This window comes from Phocoena phocoena, chromosome 14 (genome assembly GCF_963924675.1).
Source record: "Phocoena phocoena chromosome 14, mPhoPho1.1, whole genome shotgun sequence".
Lineage (NCBI taxonomy): Eukaryota > Metazoa > Chordata > Mammalia > Artiodactyla > Phocoenidae > Phocoena > Phocoena phocoena.
This window is the reverse complement of record NC_089232.1, coordinates 31,428,536-31,452,667: the sequence shown is the minus strand read 5'-3', so window position 1 is coordinate 31,452,667 and position 24,132 is coordinate 31,428,536. Positions and strand designations below refer to the sequence as shown.

Below are 24,132 nucleotides of genomic sequence, written 5' to 3'. Positions count from 1 at the left end.
TACTAACCCATGTTTTGCTTGTTGATGTTTTTGTTTTTTTTTTTTTTTTTTTTTTGCGGTACGCGGGCCTCTCACTGCTGTGGCCTCTCCCGTTTCGGAGCACAGGCTCCGGACACGCAGGCCCAGTGGCCATGGCTCACGGGCCCAGCCGCTCCGCGGCATGTGGGATCTTCCCGGACTGGGGCACGAACCCGTGTCCTCTGCATTGGCAGGCGAACTCTCAACCACTGCGCCACCAGGGAAGCCCTGTTGATGTTTTTAATTTGTAGTCTGTATATGCAGAGGGTCTGATTCACTAACTTTTTTTTTGTTTGTTTGGTTTGGTTTTTTGTTTTTTTGCGTTACGCAGGCCTCTCGCTGTTGTGGCCTCTCCCGCTGCAGGGCACAGGCTCCAGACGCGCAGGCTCAGTGGCCACGGCTCACGGGCCCAGCCGCTCCGTGGCATGTGGGATCTTCCCGCACCGGGGCACGAACCCGTGTCCCTTGCATTGGCAGGTGGACTCTCAACCACTGCGCCACCAGGGAAGCCCAGATTCACTAACTTTTTGTCCCTTGTATGCATCAGAGTATTTCTCACTTTAAGGCATGCTGGTCGTTTCCGGTGATGCTAATCCTCATCTCCATTGTCTAGACTGCTGTCTCCTCCTCGTGACTTCCCATCCTTCCCTCTGCCACTTGGTCAGGCTTCTCTCCCCTCCATTCCACTGCAGAAGCCTTTGTCAGGATCACCAGGACCTTCCGTGTTGCCCAATCTGACCATCCCTTCTGTGTCCTCTACTCACACCTACCTTAGCAGGCACTGACATCTTCCTCCTTCCTCAGCCTCTGGACAACACACAGTCCTGGTTTTCTTTATACATCAAGGACCAGTCCTTCTTGGTTATCCATTCCGGTCCTTCTCTGCTGGAGAGGGCCAGGCTTGTCCTAGGACCCCTGTTCTTCACTTTCTCCCTAGGTCATTTCGTCCAATACCATCCAAACGCTGATGTGTCCTGAATTTATTACTCTAGACTTGCCCTCTAGATTTACGTTGTATAACCAACCATCCTTTTGACAACTCCACTTGGATGTTTAATGGACATCCCAAACTTAACATTTTGAAAATAGAACTTCTAAATCCCACTCCCCACTGCCATCCCAAATCTGGTAGTCCTCCAGCATTCCCCATCTGGGTAAAGGATGCCACTCTCTGCTTGGCTGCTCAGGGAAAAAGATTTAGAGTTACACTTGCTTCTTTTCTTTCCTCACCTCCCACGTCAGTCCATTGGCAAGTTCTGCCGCCTTTGCTCCAAAACATGTGCTGAGTCTGTCTGTCTCTTTCCATTTTTACTGTTTCACCCTCGTCTACCATCATATCCCTGGATCATGGCCCAGATTCTCAACTGGTCTCTGTATCTCCCTACAGCAGCCCAAGTGATCTTTTTAACGTGTAAATCAGATCATCTCGTCCATCCCTTTGCTGAAAACCTGCCAGTGCCTCCTACTGTGTTTAGAATAAAACAGAAACTCCTCACTGGCTTGTGAGGGTTCTTGTTCTGCCCTTGAAACCTCTCTGATTTTCTTTCTTTTTCGTTTTTAAAGTTTTTATTATGGAAAAAGGTAAACACATACAAAAGTAGACCAAATATTAAAAAGAACCCCTTTGTACTTATTATTAACTCATGGTCAGTAACTATTATATTACATAATAATAACTCAGTAATTATTAACTCATGGTCAGCCTTGTTTCTTCTTTACCTCCACTTACTTCCCCCAACCGGTTATTTTGAAGCAAATTCTAGACATCTTATCCTCTCATCTATAAACTCTTTCAGTGTGTATAAGATTCAAACTCTTAAAAAAGTAAAATATAACCACAATACCATTATCATACCTAAAACCGTTAACACTAGTTGCTTAATGGCATCAAATATCAAGTCAGTGTTCAATGTCCAACTGTCTCATAAATGTCATTTTTTTTTAGTGTTTGATTCAGGATCCCAATAAATTCGTCCATTATGATTATTGATGTGCATTTTTAATCTCTTTTAAGCTATATTTCCCCTCCATCTCTCTCTCTCTCTTTTTTAAAAGAAATTATTTAATTTAATTAATTTATTTTTGGTTGCGTTGGGTCTTCATTGCTGCGCGCGGGCTTTCTCTAGTTGCGGCGAGCGGGGGCTACTCTTCGTTGCGGTGCGCGGGCTTCTTATTGCAGTGGCTTCTCTTGTTGCAGAGCACGGGCTCTAGGTGCGTGGGCTTCAGTAGTTGTGGCACGTGCGCTCAGTAGTTGTGGCTCGTGGGCTCCAGAGCACAGGCTCAGTAGTTGTGGCGCACGGGCTTAGTTGCTCCGCGGCATGTGGGATCTTCCCGGACCAGGACTCAAACCCGTGTCCCCTGCATTGGCAGGCGGATTCTTAACCACTGCGCCACCAGGGAAGTCCCTCCATCTCTCTCTTTTCTAACTCTCCTTGCAGTTTATTTGTTGAAGAAACTAGATCGTTCATCAAGTAGTGTTTCTCACAGTCTGGATTGTGCTGATTACAGCCCTGTGGGGTGGGTTAACATTTTCCTCTTTCCTCTTTCTCCTATTTACCATAAATTGGTATTTGGCCTTAGAGGCTTGATTGAATTCAGGTTTGATTTTCCCCTTTCAGGGGAGACAAGATTACTTTGTAGGTAACGGTGTAACTTATCTTACCACTCCCCAGCTTGCCCACCAACTCAAGCCACACTGGCCTCTGTCCCACTCCTCCCCAGAAGTCAGCTCCAGCCTCAGTGCCTTTGTCTCAGCTGTTTCCTCTACCTATAACACTTTCCCCTGATCTTCGCACAGTCAGCTGTTTCCTGTCACTCAGACCTCAGCCTGAATGTCACTCCTCAGAGCAGCCCCTCCAGGACCTCTCTGTCTGCCCTGTAGCCCTTCTCACCACCGGCCGCCTGGTGGAATATTTGTTTGTTGGCTCGTTTACTGTCTGCTTCCTGCTGAACTTGAACATCAGCTCCAGGGGAGCAAGAGCCTCATCTCCCACAGTCACTGCCGTGTCCCAACACCTGGAAGAGTGTCTGGCCCATGCTGGCTGCTCAGCAAACTTGCTGTGTGAGATGGTGCCATGCTGGTGAGAAGTGCCTCTCAGTCACCATCTTTCTCTGTGCACTCAGGCAGCCAAGGGAGGCACCGTCAAAGCTGCTTCAGGCTTCAGTGCCACTGAAGATGCCCAGACCCTGAGGAAGGCCATGAAAGGTCTCGGTAAGTGTCCCGCTGGAGGTAAACACCCCTCATGTGCTGTGCATGACAGAGTCACCCAGAGGGTGTTGTGTCCACAGGCAACTGTGAGTACGTCTCAGGCTAAGAAAACACAATGGGAACAAGTTGACTTTTCAAGGCAAACTAGACGGGAGGGTTTTTTACTAAGAGTTTTAAATGTTATGAACTCATTCTGGACTTCCCTGATAATTTAAATCTGTTTTACATTCCGGTATTATGAATCTATATATCAAATTTGAGAAATGTATTTGTTTTCCAGTTAACCCATGTATGCATGTCATGCCAGAAGGTTTACAAAGCACTTTGACAAACATTATCGGAACGAATACGTGCGATAATCCTGTGATGTAGTGAAAGCAGCTGGTCCTATTTTCGCCCCATTTTACAGATGTGAAACTGAGACTCAGAGAAGTAACATAGGAGGGCACAGAGTAAGTGGAACTGAGTCATGAGTCACACTCAGCAGAGCCTGCCAGCTCTAAGTCCATGTTCTTTCCCTTGAGTCAGCCCCCCGCCTGTTGCTGCTGTAATACGCACAGCTAGGCCAGTACCCCCGTGTAGCATGTGGGATTTTAGGTGAGAAGGCTGTGCGTGTGTGACCAGAAGGGCTTGTCTTCCAGTGCACCACTCTCTGGTAGCTCCCGTGGGCAAAGGCCTCCCACTGGGTGGGCACAGCCATGCCCGGGCACTGCAGGCTATGCTGACCTAGACCCTGCCTCCAAACTTGCCTGAGTGGACATTTGGCCAGAGAAGTGCTCTCTGTTTCATAGCTGCTATTTAGAATCTCCTCAAGATTTGGATAAAAACGTTTGACCATAAGGTGTTATTTCCCAGGTTTTCTATCCAAGAAGAATTCATCTTAGCCCCAGTGCTACTAACAGGAACAATAACAATATTAGTGAGCATTTATTAAGCTCTACTGTGTGTCAGGCACAATGTGTTACATAGATTATGTTTTAATTCTGACAGCAACTTGTTTAACTCATGAGAAAGTTGAGGTTTAGGGAGATGAGCTAACTTGCCCGAGGTGTCTGGGGTTGTACGTGTCAGGATTCTAGGCAATTCCAGGCAGTCCGACTCCAGAGCCGGAGCTTAAGCCACTGTGCTGTGCTGCTGCCCACCTCTGAACAGGACATTACCCTGAATCTATCATTTTCCCTTTTTATAAATAAAATGGAAAAGGGACTCGGCCCACCCTTTTTTTCAGGTGTATCCTAATTCTTTGGTGGCTAGCAAGAACACCATAATTCAGAACGTAGACCACATGGCATTCGGAATTCTCAGAGTCGGGAGGCATTGGATACAACAAACCATTTTCGGTGCTCGCTGTGTGGGCCAGTGAAGGTTAGAGGAGACAAGGACTATAAACCTAGTCCTGTGGTTCAATCGTCCATGGATGCTAGGCAGCCAAGGCATGTGCAGAAACATGATCGGTTCATAATATGATAGCGATGGGAGGGGCACAAGTAAGATCCCATTAGGAGTCAGAGAGGTCACATGTCATTTGAGAGCATCAGGCAAAACTTCTTGGAGGACGTAGAAATTGAGATGGGCCTTGGGAGATGAGTTAAATTTATTCAGTTAGTAAATAAATAGATAAGAGAGAATGGGTTTCAGGTGAACGGAACAGCGTGAGCAAAGGCATGGGATGAGTGTGAGCATTGCCCTGTTTTGCATTTTAGCGGAGGCACTTAGCTGCAGGCCATGGAAATACATGGCTTGCAGCAGGATGTACTTACAAAGCAGGAGTTGACTTTTTAGGTGACTTCTGGGAAGGCAGGTACCATGGGGTGGGTCCTGAGGATGCTACTGACATGGGAGGATGACCCAGAGGCATTGTCCAGGAAACAACAAATGCCAGAATCAGGATGCTAGATGGAGGGGGTTAGGGAGACATAAGCCCATAGACTGGTAATGAAGGAGGTCAGGAGAAAGGAGTGCAGTGTAGTTGGGTCAAGTACAGGAATTCAGGAGCTAAGTCTCTGGATTTGGCTGCCTGTAACTTTTTATGTGGATATTTACAATAGTGAATGGGGTATGGTGGAGAGTCCCAAATGCCAGACAGCAGTGCAGATAGTAAATCCAGCAAATGGTGGGGAGCCAATGTGTATCCTGAGCAGGGGAGGGACACTGTGAGAGTTTGTCGTTTTAGGAAAATGAATCTAGCAAGACGTTGGAAAGACCAATTAGGAAGTGAGGCTACTACTTAGCAGACTTTAAGTTGTCTAAGAAGAAACCCTGAACTGGAGTGGTTGTCATAGGAATTAAAAAGAGGGGACAGATACAAAAAGGGTTTTAGAGCTAGATTTTGCATGACTTGACAGGAAATCTGAATGTGAAGGAAGAGAGCTGGTAAAATAATCAAAGCTGTTCTGAGGGTTCAAGCCTGACAGACCAGAAGAGTGGTGGTGCCTTTCACAGAAACTGGTTAAAAAAGCAAAAGGCAATGAACCTTCTCCCACCAGCTGAGAGTTCTCCTGGAAAAAGGATGGTTGTATCTATTACCCTCTTTCTTTTTTTTTTTTCCCCCGAGAGAACAGAGTAGGTCACTAAGTTATGTAAACTTAAAACTTTATAGTGGGCTTCCCTGATGGCACAGCGGCTGGGAGTCCGCCTGCCAATGTGGGGGACACGGGTTTGAACCCTGGTCTGGGAAGATCCCACATGCCGCAGAGCAACTAAGCCAGCGAGCCACAACTACCGAGCCCACGTGCCATAACTGGTGAAGCCCGTGCACCTAGAGCCCATGCTCCGTAACAAGAGAAGCCACTGCAGTGAGAAGCCCGTGCACCGCAACAAAGAGTAGCCCCTGCTTGCCACAACTAGAGAAAGCCCGTACACAGCAACAAAGACCCAATGCAGCCATAAATAAAAATACCCCAAAAAACCTATATAGCTTCCTCCGTACACCTCACATTTTTCTAGATCTCTAATTTTGCAAAGAATAACTCGTAAATCTATACATTTTTTGATTTCTTCCTGAAATATTTCAATAGACTCTCCTGTAACTCATCACATCTTCCCATACAGTATATGGGAAGATGGAAAACTCACCCAGCATACATGAACATCCAGCTGTGAAAGTCTCCTGTAAAAGCTGCTGCAAGAAACAGGCAAACAAAATTTAAGACATTTTAAATTTGTAATTCAGGGACTTCCCTCACGGTCCAGTGGTTAAGAATCTGCCTTCCAATTCAGGGGATGCGGGTTCGATCCCTGGTCGGGGAACTAAGATCCCACATGCTGCTGGACAAATTAGCCCACGTGCTGCAACTACTGAGCCCATGTGCTCTAGAGCCCGCACACCACAACTAGAGAGAAGCCCGTGCACCACAATGAAGAGCCCTCGCACCACAACAGTAGATCCCACATGCCTCAACAAAGATCCTGCATGCCACAGCTAAGACCCGACACAGCCAAATAAATTTTTTAAAAAGAGCAAAGATAAATCTTTTAAAAATATTTTTTTAAAAACTGTAATTCATAGTGAAAAGTTTTGGTAGGATATTGCATCATGGGAATTCATGGGCAGTTATAAAAAGTTTCCTGATCAGAGATCAGGAAAGAGAGCTTAGAAAAGAAAAACACAAATACAGATCTTAAAACGCAGTGGATACAATGAGCAGCCAATTTAAACCCTGTGAAGTGCCAAATCATGAATTAAAAGACAGGTTTGAACTGTTTTGAAACTCAGAGGAGACGATAAAGAGATAAAAGTGAGGAGAGAAAGGCAAGAACATGGAAGATAAATATGGGCGATCCAAAGAGGGAAAGTACTATGATCACTCACATTCATAGATAAGGAAACTAATGCTCAGAGAAGTTAAATCTTTCGTTTAGTGGCACATATATACAATGGAATATTACTCACCCATAAAAAGAAACGAAATTGGGTTATTTGTAGTGAGGTGGATGGACCTAGAGTCTGTCATACAGAGTGAAGTAAGTCAGAAAGAGAAAAACAAATACCGTATGCTAACACATATATATGGAATCTTAAAAAAAAAATGGTTCTGAAGAACCTAGGGGCAGGACAGAAATGAAGACGCAGATATAGAGAATAGACTTGAGGACATGGGGAGGTGGAAGGGTAAGCTGGGATGAAGTGAGAGAGTGGCATGGACACATATACCCTACCAAACGTAAAATAGCTAGCGGGAAGCAGCTGCATAGCACAGGGAGATCAGCTCGGTGCTTTGTGACCACCTAGAGGGGTGGGATAGGGAGGGTGGGAGGGAGGCTCAAGAGGGAGGGGAAAAAAAAAATAAAAAAATAAAAAAATAAAAAAAAAAAAAAAAGAGGGAGGGGATATGGGGATGTATGTATATGTATAGCTGATTCACTTTGTTATACGGCAGAAACTAACACACCATTGTAAAGCAACTATACTCCAATAAAGATGTTAAAAAAAAAATAGCTAATGAAAGGAGAGACCGAGACTCTAATCTAGTGTCTGTTTTCCCACCAAAATAGACAAACCCTCTGAACAAGAACTTCTTTTGTTAGAAAGCTCTCTGCGTGTGTTTGGGTTACACCAGTGTTCACAGAGGAACCCATTGTCTCATTCCTCTCTCAAATCACACTTACTCCCTGTCTCCGCTCCTCACCAGGCACGGATGAAGACGCCATCATCAACGTCCTGGCCTATCGCAACACGGCCCAGCGCCAGGAAATCAGGACGGCCTACAAGACCACCATCGGCAGGGTAGGTGGCAGCTCTCTGGCTTGACAAGGGACCTGTCAGCAGTAAGGGAGCAGGGGCCCCTTCCTTCTTGAATCCTGAAATAGTGGCCCTTGGTTTTTAAAAGATGGATCCTTTGCCTTGTGTAAAGATGTTCTTGGGAAAAACAAAAAAACAAACAAAAAACACTTTCAACACGTTCAAGAGTTCCTCCACTGTCCATAGCCAGAAGTGATTTCAGGGAGCTCTTGATTCACAAAATTCAAGGCTAAGTTTAGTCTCTTCCCCCACAAGTCCTTTCAGGGACTTGGTTGCGGAATGGACTCAGCCCCCTACCCTTTGGAGCACTGGGCAGGGCACAGATTTCAGTGTTGCTTCCCATGGCCTTTCCTTTAGGCCACTTGCGAATGAAGATCCTCCAAACTGACTAAAATGTTTAAATCCAGTTTGTTCTAAATAGGCTCTCCGAGGATTTAGGGTCTATCCAACTCTTCTACATAAAGCCATTTGTTGTATATATTCATTCCTTTGAATGATCCTTAATTGAGAGCCACCCCCTCCAGTTCTAGAATGGGGCTCTGTGTGTGTGTGTGTGTGTGTGTGTGTGTGTGTGTGTGTGTATTTTAGTGGCTTATGCATTCAAAGGTGGTTCACTCACCATGTTTTCCCCTTCCTCTTTGAATTCTACACCCCTGAGCAACCCTGTATCAGTCTCGTTTTCAACAGCTCACTTACCAGGGTCATTCACCCAATCTTTCCACATCACTGGAAGCCCATCTGTGTGATTAGAGAATCTTTTTATTGAGGTAATGTTATCAATGAGTGTTTCCAGGTCTCAGAGTGCTGTTAACTCCATGATAAGTATTTCTATCCTTGGATATTTTTATAAAAGCTAGTCAGACGGGCTGCCTCTCAAAGGCAGGCATTAAGCTGCTGGGTGGGGCACGGCTGGCTCAGCTCTTCCCGGGAGCATCTATATGCAAACCTTGGCTGGGCACCAATGGGATTCCTCCCTCAGATTGCTCAGAGTACCTTCTGGGCATTTTAAGCTCTTCTCCATCCCCAAAGAAATTTAATGAACATGCATGAGATGTGTGAGCTAGAGACAAAGTGTTGCCACACATTTGGGGTTGATTTTTCAGCTTTAGAACTAAGCTGATCTGACAGCAGTTTGTTTAGATGACCAACCTTAATGGAGTGACTGAACGCTAACTTATTTGTTCATTCATCTATTTGATACATGTGGATGTAACATAAAAATATGCACAATAGATTGAAATATAGTGTTGCAGACTCAGGTTTGTGAGAATCTGAGATCGGAACTTGAAACCAAATCAACTCCCTATCGGTTGATCTTAAGCAGGTTCTTAAATTCTCTGACCTGTTCTAAGAGGAAATGTGACTAACTGTCTTTAGGAATTAGTCCTTTGGACTCCCTCTTGCGAGAACACCAGAATCACAATTAGCTGCTGGACAGTCATCGACAGGAAGACACTGGAACTCACCAAAAGAAATACCCCACATCCAAAGACAAAGGAGAAGTCACAATGAAACAGTAGGAGGGGCGCAATCACAGTAAAATCAAAGTCCATAACTGCTGGGGGTGACTCACCGACTGGAGAACATTTATACCACAGAAGTCCACCCACTGGAGTGAAGGTTCTGAGCCCCACGTCACGCTTCCCAACCTGGGGGTCCGGCAACGGGAGGAGGAATTCCTAGAGAATCAGACTTTGAAGCCTAGTGGGAATTGATTGCAGGACTTCAGCAGGACTGGGGGAAACAGAGTCTCAACTCTTGGAGGGCACACACAGAGTAGTGTGTGCATCGGGACCCAGGGGAAGGAGCAGTGACCCCAGGGGAGACTGGACCAGACCTACCTGCTAGTGTTGGAGGGTCTCCTGCAGAGGCCGGGGGTGGCTGTGGCTCACCGTGCGGACAAGGACACTGGCAGCAGAAGTTCTTGGAAGTACTCCCTGGCATGAGCCCTCCCAGAGTCCGCCAGTACCCCCAAAGAGCCCAGGTAGGCTCCAGTATTGGGTTGCCTCAGGCCAAACAACCAACAGGGAGGGAACCCAGCCCCACACATCAGCAGTCAAGCAGATTAAAGTTTTACTGAGCTCTGCCCACCAGAGCAACAGCCAGCTCTACCCACCATCAGTCCTTCCCATCAGGAAACTTGAACAAGCCTCTTCGATAGCCTCATCCACCAGAGGGCAGACAGCAGAAGCAAGAAGAAATACAATCCTGCAGCCTGTGGAATAAAAACCACATTCACAGAAAGATAGACAAGATGAAAAGGCAGAGGGCTATGTACCAGATGAAGGAACAAGATGAAACCCCAGAAAAACAACTAAATGAAGTGGAGATAGGCAACCTTCCAGAAAAAGAATTCAGAATAATGATAGTGAAGATGATCCCAGGACCTCGGAAAAAGAATGGAGGCAAAGATCAAGAAGATGCGAGAAATGTTTAACAGAGATCTAGAAGAATTAAAGAACAAACAAACAGAGATGAACAATACAATAGCTGAAATGAAAAATACGCTAGAAGGAATCAATAGCACAATAACTGAAGCAGAAGAATGGATAAGTGACCTGGAAGACAGAATGGTGGAATTCACTGCCATGGAACAGAATAAAGAAAAAAGAATGAAAAGAAATGAAGACAGCCTAAGAGACCTCTGGGACATTAAATGTAACAACATTCGCATTATAGGGGTCCCAGAAGGAGAAGAGAGAAAGAAAGGACCAGAGAAAATATTTGAAGAGATTATAGTCAAAAACTTCCCTAACATGGGAAAGGAAATAGCCACCCAACTCCAGGAAGCGCAGCAAGTCCCATACAGGATAAACCTAAGGAGAAACACGCTGAGACACATAGTAATCAACTTGCAAAAATTAAAGACAAAGAAAAATTATTGAAAGCAGCAAGGGAAAAATGACAAATAACGTACAAGGGAACTCCCATAAGATTAACAGCTGATTTCTCAGCAAAAACCCTACAAGCCAGAAGGGAGTGGCATGATATACTTAAAGTGATGAAAGGGAAGAACCTACAACCAAAATCTCTCTACCCAGCAAAGATCTCATTCAGATTTGATGGAGAAATCAAAAGCTTTAAAGACAAGCAAAAGCTAAGAGAATTCAGCACCACCAAACCAGCCCTACAATAAATGCTAAAGGAAATTCTCTAAGTGGGAAACACAAGAGAAGAAAAGGACCTACAAAACCAAACCCAAAACAATTAAGAAAATGGTCATAGGAACATACATGTCGATAACTACCTTAAACGGGAATGGATTCAATGCTCCAACCAAAAGACACAGCTTGCTGAATGGATACAAAAACAAGACCCATCTATATGCTGTCTACAAGAGACCCACTTCAGACCTAGGGACACATACAGACTGAAAGTGAGGGGATGGGAAAAGATATTCCATGCAAATGGAAATCAAAGAAAGCTGGAGGAGCTATACTCATATCAGATAAAATAGACTTTAAAATAAAGAATGTTACAAGAGACAAGGAAGGACACTACATAATGATCAAGGGATCAATCCAAGAAGAAGATATAACAATTATAAATACATATGCACCCAACATAGGAGCGCATCAATACATAAGGCAACTGCTAACAGCTATAAAAGAGGAAATCGACAGTAACACAATAATAGTGGGGGACTTTAACACCTCACTTACACTAATGGACAGATCATCCAAAATGAAAATAAATAAGGAAACAGAAGCTTTAAATTACACAATAGATCAGATAGATTTAATTGATATTTATAGGACATTCCATCCCAAAACAGCAGATTACACTTTCTTCTCAAGTGCGCACGGAACATTCTCCAGAATAGATCACATCTTGGGTCACAAATCAAGCCTCAGTAAATTTAAGAAAATTGAAATCATATCAAGCATCTTTTCTGACCACAATGCTATGAGATTAGAAATGAATTACATGGAAAAAAACGTAAAAAACACAAACACATGGAGGCTAAACAATACAATACTAAATAACCAAGAAATCACTGAAGAAATCAAAGAGGCAATCAAAAAATACCTAGAGACAGGGCTTCTCTTGTGGCGCAGGGGTTGAGAGTCCGCCTGCTGGTGCAGGGGACACGGGTTCGTGCCCCGGTCCGGGAGGATCCCACATAACACGGAGCGGCTGGGCCCGTGAGCCACAGCCACTGAGCCTGCACGTCTGGAGCCTGTGCTCTGCAACGGGAGAGGCCGCAACAGTGAGAGGCCCATGTACCACAAAACAAAACAAAAAAAAAGAAACCTTAAAGAACACACACATGCACACCACACACAAGTATTACACTAATAAAGAAATTTGGCAGATTTTCAGAGTGCAACATCAACACTCAAACATCAGTTCTTTAAAAAAAAAAAATACCTAGAGACAAATGACCGTGAACACACGACGATCCAAAACCTATGGGATGCAGCAAAAGCAGTTCTAAGAGGGAAGTTTATAGCAATACAATCTTACCTCAAGAAACAAGAAGAATCTCAAATAAACAATCTAACCTTACACCTAAGGGAACTAGAGAAAGAAGAACAAACAAAACCCAAAGTTAGCAGAAGGAAAGAAGTCATAAAGATCAGAGCAGAAAAAGATGATACAGAAACAAAGAAAACAATAGCAAAGATCAATAAAAGTAAATGCTGGTTCTTTGAAAAGATAAAGAAAACTGATAAACCATTAGCCAGACTAATCAAGAAAGAAAGGGAGAAGACTCAAATCAATTAAATTAGAAATTAAAAAGGAGAAGTTACAGCAAACACCGCAGAAATACAACGCATCCTAAGAGACTACTGCAAGTAACTCTATGCCAATAAAATGGACAAATTCTTAGAAATGTATAACCTTCCAAGACTGAACCAGGAAGAAATAGAAAATATGAACAGACCAATCACAAACACTGAAACTGAAACTGTGATTAAAAATCTTCCAACAAACCAAAGTCCAGGACCCGATGGCTTCACAGGTGAATTCTATCAAACATTTAGAGAAGAGCTAACACCCATCCTTCTCAAACTCTTACAAAAAGTTGCAGAGGAAGGAACACTCCCAAACTCATTCTATGAGGCCACCATCTCCCTGATACCAAAACCAGACAAAGATACTACAAAAAAGAAAACTACAGGCCAATATCACTGATGAACATAGATGCAAAAACCTCAACAAAATACTAGCAAACAGGATCCAACAACACATTAAAAGGGTCATACACCATGATCAAGTGAGATTTATCCCAGGGATGCAAGGATTCTTCAATATATGCAGATCAATCAATGTGATACACCATATTAACAAATTGAAGAATAAAAACCATATGATCATCTCAGTAGATGCAGAAAAAGCTTTTGACAAAATTCAACACCCATTTCTGATAAAAACTCTCCAGAAAGTGGGCATAGAGGGAACCTACCTCAACATAATAAAGGCCATATACGACAAACCCACAGCAAACATCATTCTCAATGGTGAAAAACTGAAAGCATTTCCACTAAGATCAGGAATGAGACAAGGATGTCCACTCTCCCCACTATTATTCAACATAGTTTTGGAAGTCCTAGCCATGGCAATCAGAGAAGAAAAAGAAATAAAAGGAATACCAATTGGAAAAGAAGAAGTAAAAAGTCACTGTTTGCAGATGACAGCATACTGTACATAGAGAATCCTAAAAATGCCACCAGAAAGCTACTAGAGCTAACCAATGATTTGGTAAAGTTGCAGGATACAACATTAATGCACAGAAATCTCTTGCATTCCTATACACTAATGGTGAAAAATCTGAAAGGGAAATTAAGGAAACACTCCCATTTACCATTGCAACAAAAAGAATAAAATACCTAGGAATAAACCTACCTAGGGAGACAAAAGACCTGTATGCAGAAAACTGTAAGATGCTGATGAAAGAAATTAAAGATGATACCAACAGATAGAGAGATATACCATGTTCTTGGATTGGAAGAAACCATGTTGTTAAAATGACTATACTACCCAAAGCAATCTACAGGTTCAGTGCAATCCCTATCAAATTACCAATGGGATTTTTTACAGAACTAGAACAAATAATCTTAAAATTTGTTTGTAGACACAAAAGACCCCAAAGAGCCAAAGCAGTCTTGAGGGAAAAAAATGGAACTGGAGGAATCAGACTCCCTGACCTCAGACTATAGTACAAAGCTACAGTAATCAAGACAATACGGTACTGGCACAAAAACAGAAACACTGATCAATGGAACAAGATAGAATGCCCAGAGATAAACCCAGACACCTATGGTCAAGTAATCTATAACAAAGGAGGCAAAGATATACAATGGAGAAAAGATAGTCTCTTCAATAAGTGGTGCTGGGAAAACTGGACAGCTACATGTAAAAGAATGAAATTAGAACACTCCCTCTCACCATACACAAAAATAAACTCAAAGTGGATTACAGACCTAAATGTAAGACCGGACACTTTAAAACTCTTAGAGGAAAACATAGGAAGAACACTCTTTGACATAAATCACAGCAAGATGTTTTTTCATCCACCTCCTAGAGAAATGGAAATAAAAACAAAAATAAACAAATGGGACCAAATGAAACGTCAAAGCTTTTGCACAGCAAAGGAAACCATAAACAAGACAAAAAGACAACACTCAGAATGGGAGAAAATATTTGCAAACGAATCAACAGACAAAGGATTAATCTCCAAAATATACAAACAGCTCATGCAGCTCAATATTAAAGAAACAAACAACCCAATCCAAAAATGGGCAGTAGATCTAAATAGACATTTCTCCAAAGAAGACATACAGATGGCTAAGAAGCACATGAAAAGCTGTTAAACATCACTAATTATTAGAGAAATGCAAATCAAAACTACAATGAGGTATCACCTGACACCAGTTAGAATGGGCATCATCAGAAAATCTACAAACAAGAAATGCTGGAGAGGGTGTGGAGAAAAGGGAACCCTCTTGCACTGTTGGTTGGAATGTAAATTGATATAGCCACTATGGAGAACAGTATGGAGGTTCCTTAAAAGACTAAAAATAGAATTACCATATGACCCAGCAATCCCACTACTGGGCATATACCCAGAGAAAACCATGATTCAGAAAGACACATGCACCCCAATGTTCATTGCAGCACTATTTACAATAGCCAGGTCATGGAAGCAACCTAAATGCCCATCGACAGATGAATGGTTAAAGAAGATGTGGTACATATATCCAATGGAATGTTAATCAGCCATTAAAAGGAACGAAACTGGGTCATTTGTAGAGATGTGGATGGATCTAGAGACTGTCTTACAGAGTGAAGTAAGTCAGAAAGAAAAAACAAATATCGTATATTAACGCATGTATGTGGAACCTAGAAAAATGGTACAGATGAACCGGTTTGCAGAGTAGAATTTGAGACACAGATGTAGAGAAGAAACGTATGGACACCAATGGGGGAAAACCGTGGGGGGTTGGGGATGGTGGTGTGCTGAATTGGGCGATTGGGATTGACATGTATACACTGATGTGTATAAAATTGATGACTAATAACCTGCTGTATAAAAAAAGAAAAATGCGGTTGATATAATTCCATTTTTGTGGGTTAAAGAAATGTCTAGTAAAAACTCATGGAGCTGTTTACACACACACAAAAAAAAGGAATTGGTCCTTTGTCCAAATAATTGCATTTCTTTCTAATCATTGAGCGTTAAGAAATAATCATGAATGATCACAAGGATGCAGCTAAATGCCTGTTTAGAAGAATAGTAGAAAAATAGAACGGGGGTCTTATTAAAGAAATTATATTGCCTCTACATATGGAAATTTCTGCAGCTGTTAAAAATGTTGTAGGTAAATATTGACTTGGAAATACATTCAGGTTATATTGTTAAGTGAGTGAAAACACTGATGTTGGAACCCCTTTACACTCTTAAATTATTGAGGACCTTTCTGTTTTTGTGGTTTACATCTATTGATGTTAACCATTTAAAAAATTAAAACTTAATTTAAATTAAGGACATTTAAAAATAGGTATTTGTTAACTTATTTAAAAAACGATAAAAACATATTACATGTTAACATAAATAACGATTTTAGGAAAAAATAGCTTTATATTCCAAAAGAGAAAAAATTAGTGAGAAGATTGGCATTCTTTTAATATTTTGCAAATCTCTTTAATGTCTGCTTAATGGAATACCCTGGATTCTCATATCTGCTTCTGCTTTCAACTTGTTGCGATATGTGGTTTTGTTTGAAGTAGGAAGGAAATCTGGTCTTGTACAGATAGGTAGTTGGGAAAGGGAGGAATATTTTATTTTATTATTATTATTTTTTTTTTTTGCAGTACGCGGGCCTCTCACTGTTGTGGCCTCTCCCGTTGCGGAGCACAGGCTCCGGACGCACAGGCCCAGCGGCCATGGCTCACAGGCCCAGCTGCTCCACGGCATGTGGGATCCTCCCGGACCGGGGCACGAACCCCGTATCCCCTGCATCGGCAGGCGGACTCTCAACCACTGCGCCACTAGGGAAGCCCGGGAGGAGTATTTTAATAGCCTTTTCGCATAACTGTAGATCTGTAGACGTACCGAGTAGCCTTTGGAAAGCTTCCCTGGACAACTGTGAGAGGATGAGAGTGTAAAGTCAGATCCCAGCGTCTTAGTGTTATTACGAAGATGGTTTTGTGCACACCAGCCCCTGAAAGGGTCTTGGAGCCCCCAGCCGTCCCTGGACCCCACTGAGGGTGGCTGGTTTCCGTTACTGTAGCAGTTAAGCGGCGTGCTTTCTTGTGTCCCAGGACCTGATGGACGACTTGAAGTCAGAACTGAGTGGCAACTTCGAGCAGGTGATCTTGGGGATGATGACGCCCACGGTGCTGTATGACGTGCAGGAGCTGCGAAAGGCCTTGAAGGTTCGTGGTCCTCCCCTCCTGCTCTCGGTGCTGTTTGTGTAGATGCTGGCTGCTGGCGGGCTTTCTCAAGAAACAGTGATAGAGGCCTCCTGAGAGTGGGGAGGAGGAGATATAGGAGAAAGATTTTCCTGCATTTACGACAACTTGAAAACATGACATTGCATTCTAGCCACTGTAATTTAAAAGTTGTCTCTCCAGAAGTTAAGGAATCATTTGTTCTTTCCTGTGGCTCACTGGGGACTGATTAAACTTGTGCTTTTGGTGCAGCTCCAGAAGCTTTCTTGCTGTATTAGCTACTTTTGAGATATGAAACTTCTGACTGACATCTTGGGGGCCTCTCGGTCTGCTCAGAACTGGTAAAGTGTTCTCAGCTGGATGCTGGATCCACTGTGCCCTACCCCAGGGTCTGCCGATTGTTAATGACCAAGTATGAAATTCAAATACAACTACCCTCCTCCACCATGTCAATAAATACTCAGCCTCGTGGAAGGTTCTGGGCTAGACTCTGGAAAAACAAAGAGATAACAGCCTTTGCCAGAAGATTCTGCCCTGCAAGGGAAAAGTACAGGGGAGGGCAAGGAAAGACAGCCCCCAGAGGGCAGAAACTGTCCCTAACGCATAGAAACAGCCTATAAATGTATGTCATGATTAATAATGATTATGGTAAACATGTTGGAATTTTGGTTGGCCAGTGAAGAAGGAGCAAATCCTGTTGCTAGAACTTGGTGAGTTGTTTTTATTCTCTGCAGATTCCTGGTTGTATTCCTCCTGTGTCTGGGACTCAACTTGGTAAACTGACTCATAGCCCTCTCCTCTGGGTTTTGCATTTAGGGCGCAGGCACGGATGAGGGCTGCCTGATTGAGATCCTGGCCTCCCGGATGCCCGAGGAGATCCGGCGCATAAACCAGACCTACCAGCTGCGTATGTAGCATCCTCAGTGGCCCTGGCCGAGGCCCTGTTCTCTGAGACCTAGAGTAACAGCAGGTGGTTACCCACTGAAACACTGACCATGAGGGATCCTCAGTTCCAAGCTCTGCCTTCAGGCAGATCCCTGCCTACACAAATGACTGTTGGCTTTTCAAGACTTCTCAGGTGCACCTGCCACTCTACTTAGGCTACCCAGGGTTTTATTACCCTGAAAGCTGGAAAGGGGTTCCTTATTATCAAGCAGAGAATCAAAGGTGCTTATTCAAAAGTGGTGGTGCCATTGAATCTTAGCATTCCAGGGAATGGCCTGGAGGAGCAGTCTTGCCCAACTTCTTACCTTCAGACTGGACTATAGGTCCTGCAGCCACCTCAGAGGGATAGCCACTTACTCCCCTCTTAAAAATCTCCAGGGGGCTTCCCTGGTGGCGCAGTGGTTGAGAGTCTGCCTGCCGATGCAGGGGACACGGGTTCGTGCCCCGGTCCGGGAAGATCCCACATGCCGCAGAGCGGCTAGGCCCATGAGCCATGGCCGCTGAGCCTGTGCGTCCGGAGCCTGTGCTCCACAACGGGAGAGGCCACAGCAGTGAGAGGCCCCCGTACCACAAAAAAAAAAAAAAAAAAAAAAAAAATCTCCAGAGAACAATACATCAATACATGCCTTTAAAAGATGCCTACCTTTTTACCCTAAGAATATAATAAAAATGCACAAAGGTTTAGATCACACAGTATTGCTTATATTAGCTTAAAACTTCCAACAGGTTGGCTAAACAAAATATGGTACACACACACAATGTAGTCATCAAAACGCTTATTGAAGGATATTATTAAATTACAATAAGTGGTATGGTGTATGGATAAGTGAAAAAGACAAATCATAAAATGGGATGCTATGATCCCGTTTTTCAAAGAAAGAAAAAGAATATGTGTATATGGGGGGAAATGAGGAAGGATATTCACCAAAATGTTATCAATGATTATTATTTCTGGGTGATTAGGTTCATGATGAGGTTTTCTTTTCCTCCCTTCATTTTACTTAGTTGTTTTTTCCTAAGTTTTCTGTAATAAACACGTACACTTTGGTAGAAAGAAAACAAAACAATAAGAGTTTTTTGGTAAGTGTTCAGATCTGGAGATTCTAAACCTCGGGAGTCTGGTTCTAGCGCTGGCTCCCCATGTCTGCCGAATACAGGACTTCTCCCTATGGACAGTCCCCTGCTTGTCCCCAAACACAGGTTCAGAAACCCCACTCTGTTTGCCTTTCCACGGGCCGTTTAGCTGCTTCTCTGCGTCACTGCAAACCATGTTCGGGACAAACCCCTGGACGGTAGGAACCACAGAGTGGGGATCACAGCCCGGCCTTCTCAACTGCCCAATTCAAGAAAAAAGGGCATCTCATTGCCCCTCTAATGACAAGCTAAACTTATCTTGACCATTTTACCAGAGTTTAGTTTTTGGAAAACTGTGTGTGGGCTGAAAAACCTCACGAGGAGCTGCTTCAGTAGACAGGTCCTGAAGAGGGTGGAAGGCTCTGGGGTGTGACGCGGTGCCGGGCAGGGTTCTTTACTCTGATGTCGCTGATTTTACTCTCTTGCTAGAATATGGGCGGAGCCTTGAAGATGACATTCGCTCTGACACATCGCTTATGTTCCAGCGCGTGCTGGTGTCTCTGTCCGCTGTGAGTCGCTCCCTCCTTTTGCGGGGGAGGGTTGGGTGTTATTGAGACACTTACTCTCTACCCACTTTTCCAGCCTTTCTCATCTTTTCACCCTCCCAAATGGGCATATTCCCCTGTGTTTTTCTTGGGTCTCTGTTATTTTATCCTCTCTCCTTTAAAGACTCTGGCTAATCACGTAGGCCCATTTGTGCTCATTTATACATACAAGCACCGGATACATGCCAGGTGCTCTTTTTTTGTTTGTTTTAAAGTTGTGTTTTGTTTTTTGATGTGGACCATTTTTAAAGTCTTTATTGAATTTGTTACAATATTGCTTCTGTTTTATGTTTCGGTTTTTTTTTTTGCGCGTGTGGGATCTTAGCTCCGACCAGGAATCGCACCTGCATTGGAAGGCGAAGTCTTAAGCACTGGACTGCCCCGGAAGTCCCAGGAAGAGTAATGTTATAGGGATATGTTAGACGAATTGAACCGGAGGCGGGGAGCCCAGGCAGGAAGGTTACCTCAGTATTCCAGATACCATGAAAAAAGCAGGTCTGGGCTAGTGTGGGAGCAGGGGTGCCAGAAAGGAGAGATGGATTTGCAAGGCCTTCCTGGTGAGCTGGTGTTGGTGAGGGATGGGGCACTTTCATGTGATCCTCAAGCCCCCACCGTTGGCCCCAGAGTCTCTTGATTCTCCTGTCTTTCCAGCTCCTGTTTGGCAGAATTGATCAGTGTACATTTGCGAGTTAGGAAGGCATAAGTCAGCAGGGAAGACACAGGAGTGGGGGGAGGGGAGGAAGGAGGAGAGGACTGTCCCAGAGGGAGCAGTCACCAGGCCATATGTGTCCTCCTGCCCCTTCAGCTGGCAGAGATGCCCACACAACATCAGGGAGCCACACCGAGCTTGCCTTCTGATTGGTCAGCTCAGAACTGTGGGAATATCGCAAGCACGTTCAAAGACATCTGTCCTCTCTCCCTAAGCTGGACTCAGGACCCCTTCTGTCTAATTACCATGTCCTTGGGTTCCCACACATTCTGTCTTATCAGACCTCCCAAATCTTCATGGATCCTCTCTCAGTCTCTTTGGTTTGTTTTTCTCATGCTCAGGGTTTGTTTTTCTCATCCTCAGGGTGGCAGGGATGAAGGAAATTATCTGGATGATGCTCTCGTGAGACAGGATGCCCAGGTCAGTAGAACTGCAGCTTCTTTCTTCTCTTTTGCCAATAAGACAGACCCTAGTTGGTGGACACTAGTTGTGTCCTAGTTGGTGGACACACATACACACACACACACACACATATATATATATATATATATATACCCACTCTCACCTTTTTGTGGGTTTACTAGGTGCTAGGCATTGTGTTAACTACTTTACATTTCTTCCTTACAACAAATCTGTGAAGTAGATGTTATTACTTCTGTTTTATAGATTAGGAGACAGATGCACAGATTTAAGTAACTTGTATAACATCACATAGCTGGTGGAATTGTGCTCTTTGAATCCAGGTCTGTTTGATTTTTTTAAAACCATGCAATTCATATTATAAAGCTATAGTAATCAAAGCAGTACGGTATTGGCATTAAAACAGACATATAGATCAATGGAACAGAATACAAAGCTGAGAAATAAACCCATGCATTAATTTATGACAAAGGAACCAAGAATATACAATGGGCAAAAGATAGTCTCTTCGATAAATTTTGTTGGGAAAACTGAACAGCCATAAACAAAAGAATGAAACTGGACCACTACCTTACACCATACACAAAAATTCGCTCAAAATGAATTAAAGACTTGGAAGTAAGACCTGAAACCATAAAGCTTCTAGAAGAAAACATAGGTGATAAGCTACTTGATATGGGTCTTAGCAATAATTATTTTAATCTGACACCAAAGCAAAAGCAACAGAAGCAAAAATAAACAAGTAGGACTACATCAAACTTAAAAGCTTCTGCACAGCAAAAGAAACCATCAACAAAATGAAAAAGCAACATACTAAATGAGAGAAAATACTTGCAAATCATATATCTAATAAAGGGTTAATATCTAAAATACGTAAAGAATTCGTACAACTCAATAGGAAAAACCCAAACAATGCAATTTTAAAATGGGCAGAAGATCTGAATAGACATTTTTCCAAAGACATACAGATGGCCAACAGACACATGAAAAGATGCTCAACATCACTAGACATCAGGGAAATGCAAATCAAAACCACAGTGAGATATCACCTCACTCCTGTCAGAATGGTTGTCATCAAAAAGACAACATGTAATGAGTGTTGGCGAAGATGTGAAGAAAAGGGAACCCTCATGCACTGTTGGTGGGAATGTAAATTGGTGCAGCCACTATGAAAAACAGTATGGAGTTTCCTCAAAAAATATATAAAAATAGAACTACCTCGTGATCCAGCAATTTCACTTCTGGTATTTACCCCCCAAAAATGAAACCACTCAAAAAGATATACGCACTCCCTTGTTCATTGCAGTATTATTTACAATAGCCAAGATATGGAAGCAACCCAAGTGCCCATCAATAGATGAATGGATAAAGAAATTGTGGTGTATATGTACAATGGAATAATGCTAGTCAGCCATAAAAAAAAGATGAAATCTTACTATTTGCAACAATGTGAATGGAGGGCATTATGCTAAGTGAAATAAGTCAGAAAGAGAAAGACAAATACTGTATGATCTCACCTATATGTGGAATCTAAACAGACAAACAACAACCAAAAAAACCAACCTCATAGATACAGAGAACAGATTGGTGGTTGCCAGAGGCAGGGGTGGAGGTGGGCAAAATGGGTGAAGGGGGGTCAAAAGGTACAGACTTAGTTATAAAATAAGTAAGTCATAAGGATATAATGTACACCACAGCGACTGCAGTTAATAACACTGTATTGCATACTTGAAAGTTCCAAAGAGAAAAAGATCTTAAAAGTTCTCATCATAAGAAAAAAAATTTCGTAACTGTGTATTTGGTGCCAGATGATAACTAGACTCATTGTGATCATTTCTCAATGCATACAAATATCAAATCATTATGTTTTACACTTGAAACTAAAATAATGTTATATGTCAGTTATACCTAAATTTAAAAAAAATACACACAATGAAAACCATGCAGTTCAACAAATACTTGAGAGTTCTTCAAGGAGCACAGTTCTCCTTGGAAGTGACCAGATGAAAAGGTGCTTCCAAACAAATTTGGGCTGGGAGAAGTTGGAAGGAGTAGAAGCAGTAGAACTCAGAATAGGGTTTTTCTGGATCCTCCAAGTCTTACAAAGAGGCAAGGAATTTAAGAACTCCAGTGAAGGCTTCAGCTCTTCTTCCAAGATAAGACAGTAGGAAAACCTGGTCAACCTTCTCTCTTTAACATATGTCAGCAGTAACGGATATATGCAAACTTTGGGTATTATAGCTGAATTTTGATGTAGGAAAGTAAATGAGTTTGAGATAAAAAGAATTATCAGAACAAGTGGAATTAGCTAGTAATTTATTATCAAAGGCAGAAATTTTAAAGTATAGAGAGGCTATTATCTAAAAGTCCAATTTTATCTGTTCTTGGTATGAAAACTGCATTGAAGGAAATAGCAGGCAGTATTCAGAATTCCTACTTTAAAAAGAAATTTGTAGGATATTAATGCCACATTAAAATGCCCCTTAGAGCTTTTGTTAGAAGATGGCACATGTTTGATTCCCTTCTGAAAAACAAACAAACGAGGAAATACAAAAATAGAGAAAAATCTGCATCAACACTGGAAACTGTGGAGGAGGCCATTAAAATGCCAGATGGGCAGCAAAGCTGGGCCAGGGATGCAGGAGAGCCATTCCTGCCCCAGAAAAGATGCTAACACACACACACACACACACACACACACACACACACACACACACACATATACACATACACACGCCCTGCCCCCACTAGAAATAGACACAGCGGCTTCCTGCAAATGGGGAAACTCCTCAGGGAAGACTTGGGCTGTGTCTCAGGTGCCTCCACTGGACCAGCAGCATGTCCTCCTGTTCGAAATTCATCCAAATGAAAAGTGAGGAGCTCAAAGAAGAATCCACTTCACCTTGTTCTGGGGGAAAAACCAGGTCTGGATATACTGTTCATCATTTCAAGATCAAAGAGCATGAACATCAACAAATCCCAACTCAAACACTTTGTGGTCTGTGAACAAACTGGCCCACAAAGGGAGGCAAACATGGGCTCACTGTATGGAAGAGACAGATTTCAGATCGCTTTGGATCCTGACACAAATGAGAGAACGACAGATTTTAATTAAACAAGAGCCAAAAAAAAAAAAAGATGCAATGAGAAAATAATGGAGATGAAAATGGAGCTGGATGAAGGGCAAGCAGAGATAAAGAGAGAGCTACATGAGTGAAGGAGAGGTGTTCTTAGGAACAAGGAAAGACAGAATCTAAATGTTTATTAGAAGCAGAAATGATCAGAAATGACATTGCAGAAAACAATCATTGTGGAAGGCAGTACTAAAAAATCTCCAGAGTTCAGAAGAAAAGGACAAAGCAATCAGAGAAGAGGAAGAATATAGAGGAAACACTGTGGAGATTAGAATCTCAACAAGAAGGGTGTGGACAAATTTGCCCTAAAATATATTTAACTATATAATGTACAAATAAATTAAAGCATCTGGTCCTGGTGTAAGAATAGGGAGAAGTCA

General features: G+C 42.8%; 1 protein-coding gene across 1 annotated transcript in view; it reads left to right on the top strand.

Annotated features, from left to right (window-relative positions):
• Positions 1-24,132, top strand: part of ANXA4 (annexin A4) — a 72,993-nt gene that overhangs the window by 29,944 nt on the left and 18,917 nt on the right. The window contains exons 3-8 of the mRNA XM_065890620.1: positions 3,142-3,229; positions 7,858-7,952; positions 16,737-16,850; positions 17,682-17,772; positions 19,374-19,453; positions 20,562-20,618. Of these exons, the coding sequence (XP_065746692.1) occupies positions 3,142-3,229; positions 7,858-7,952; positions 16,737-16,850; positions 17,682-17,772; positions 19,374-19,453; positions 20,562-20,618 (525 nt within the window). The remainder of the gene's footprint in view (positions 1-3,141; positions 3,230-7,857; positions 7,953-16,736; positions 16,851-17,681; positions 17,773-19,373; positions 19,454-20,561; positions 20,619-24,132) is intronic.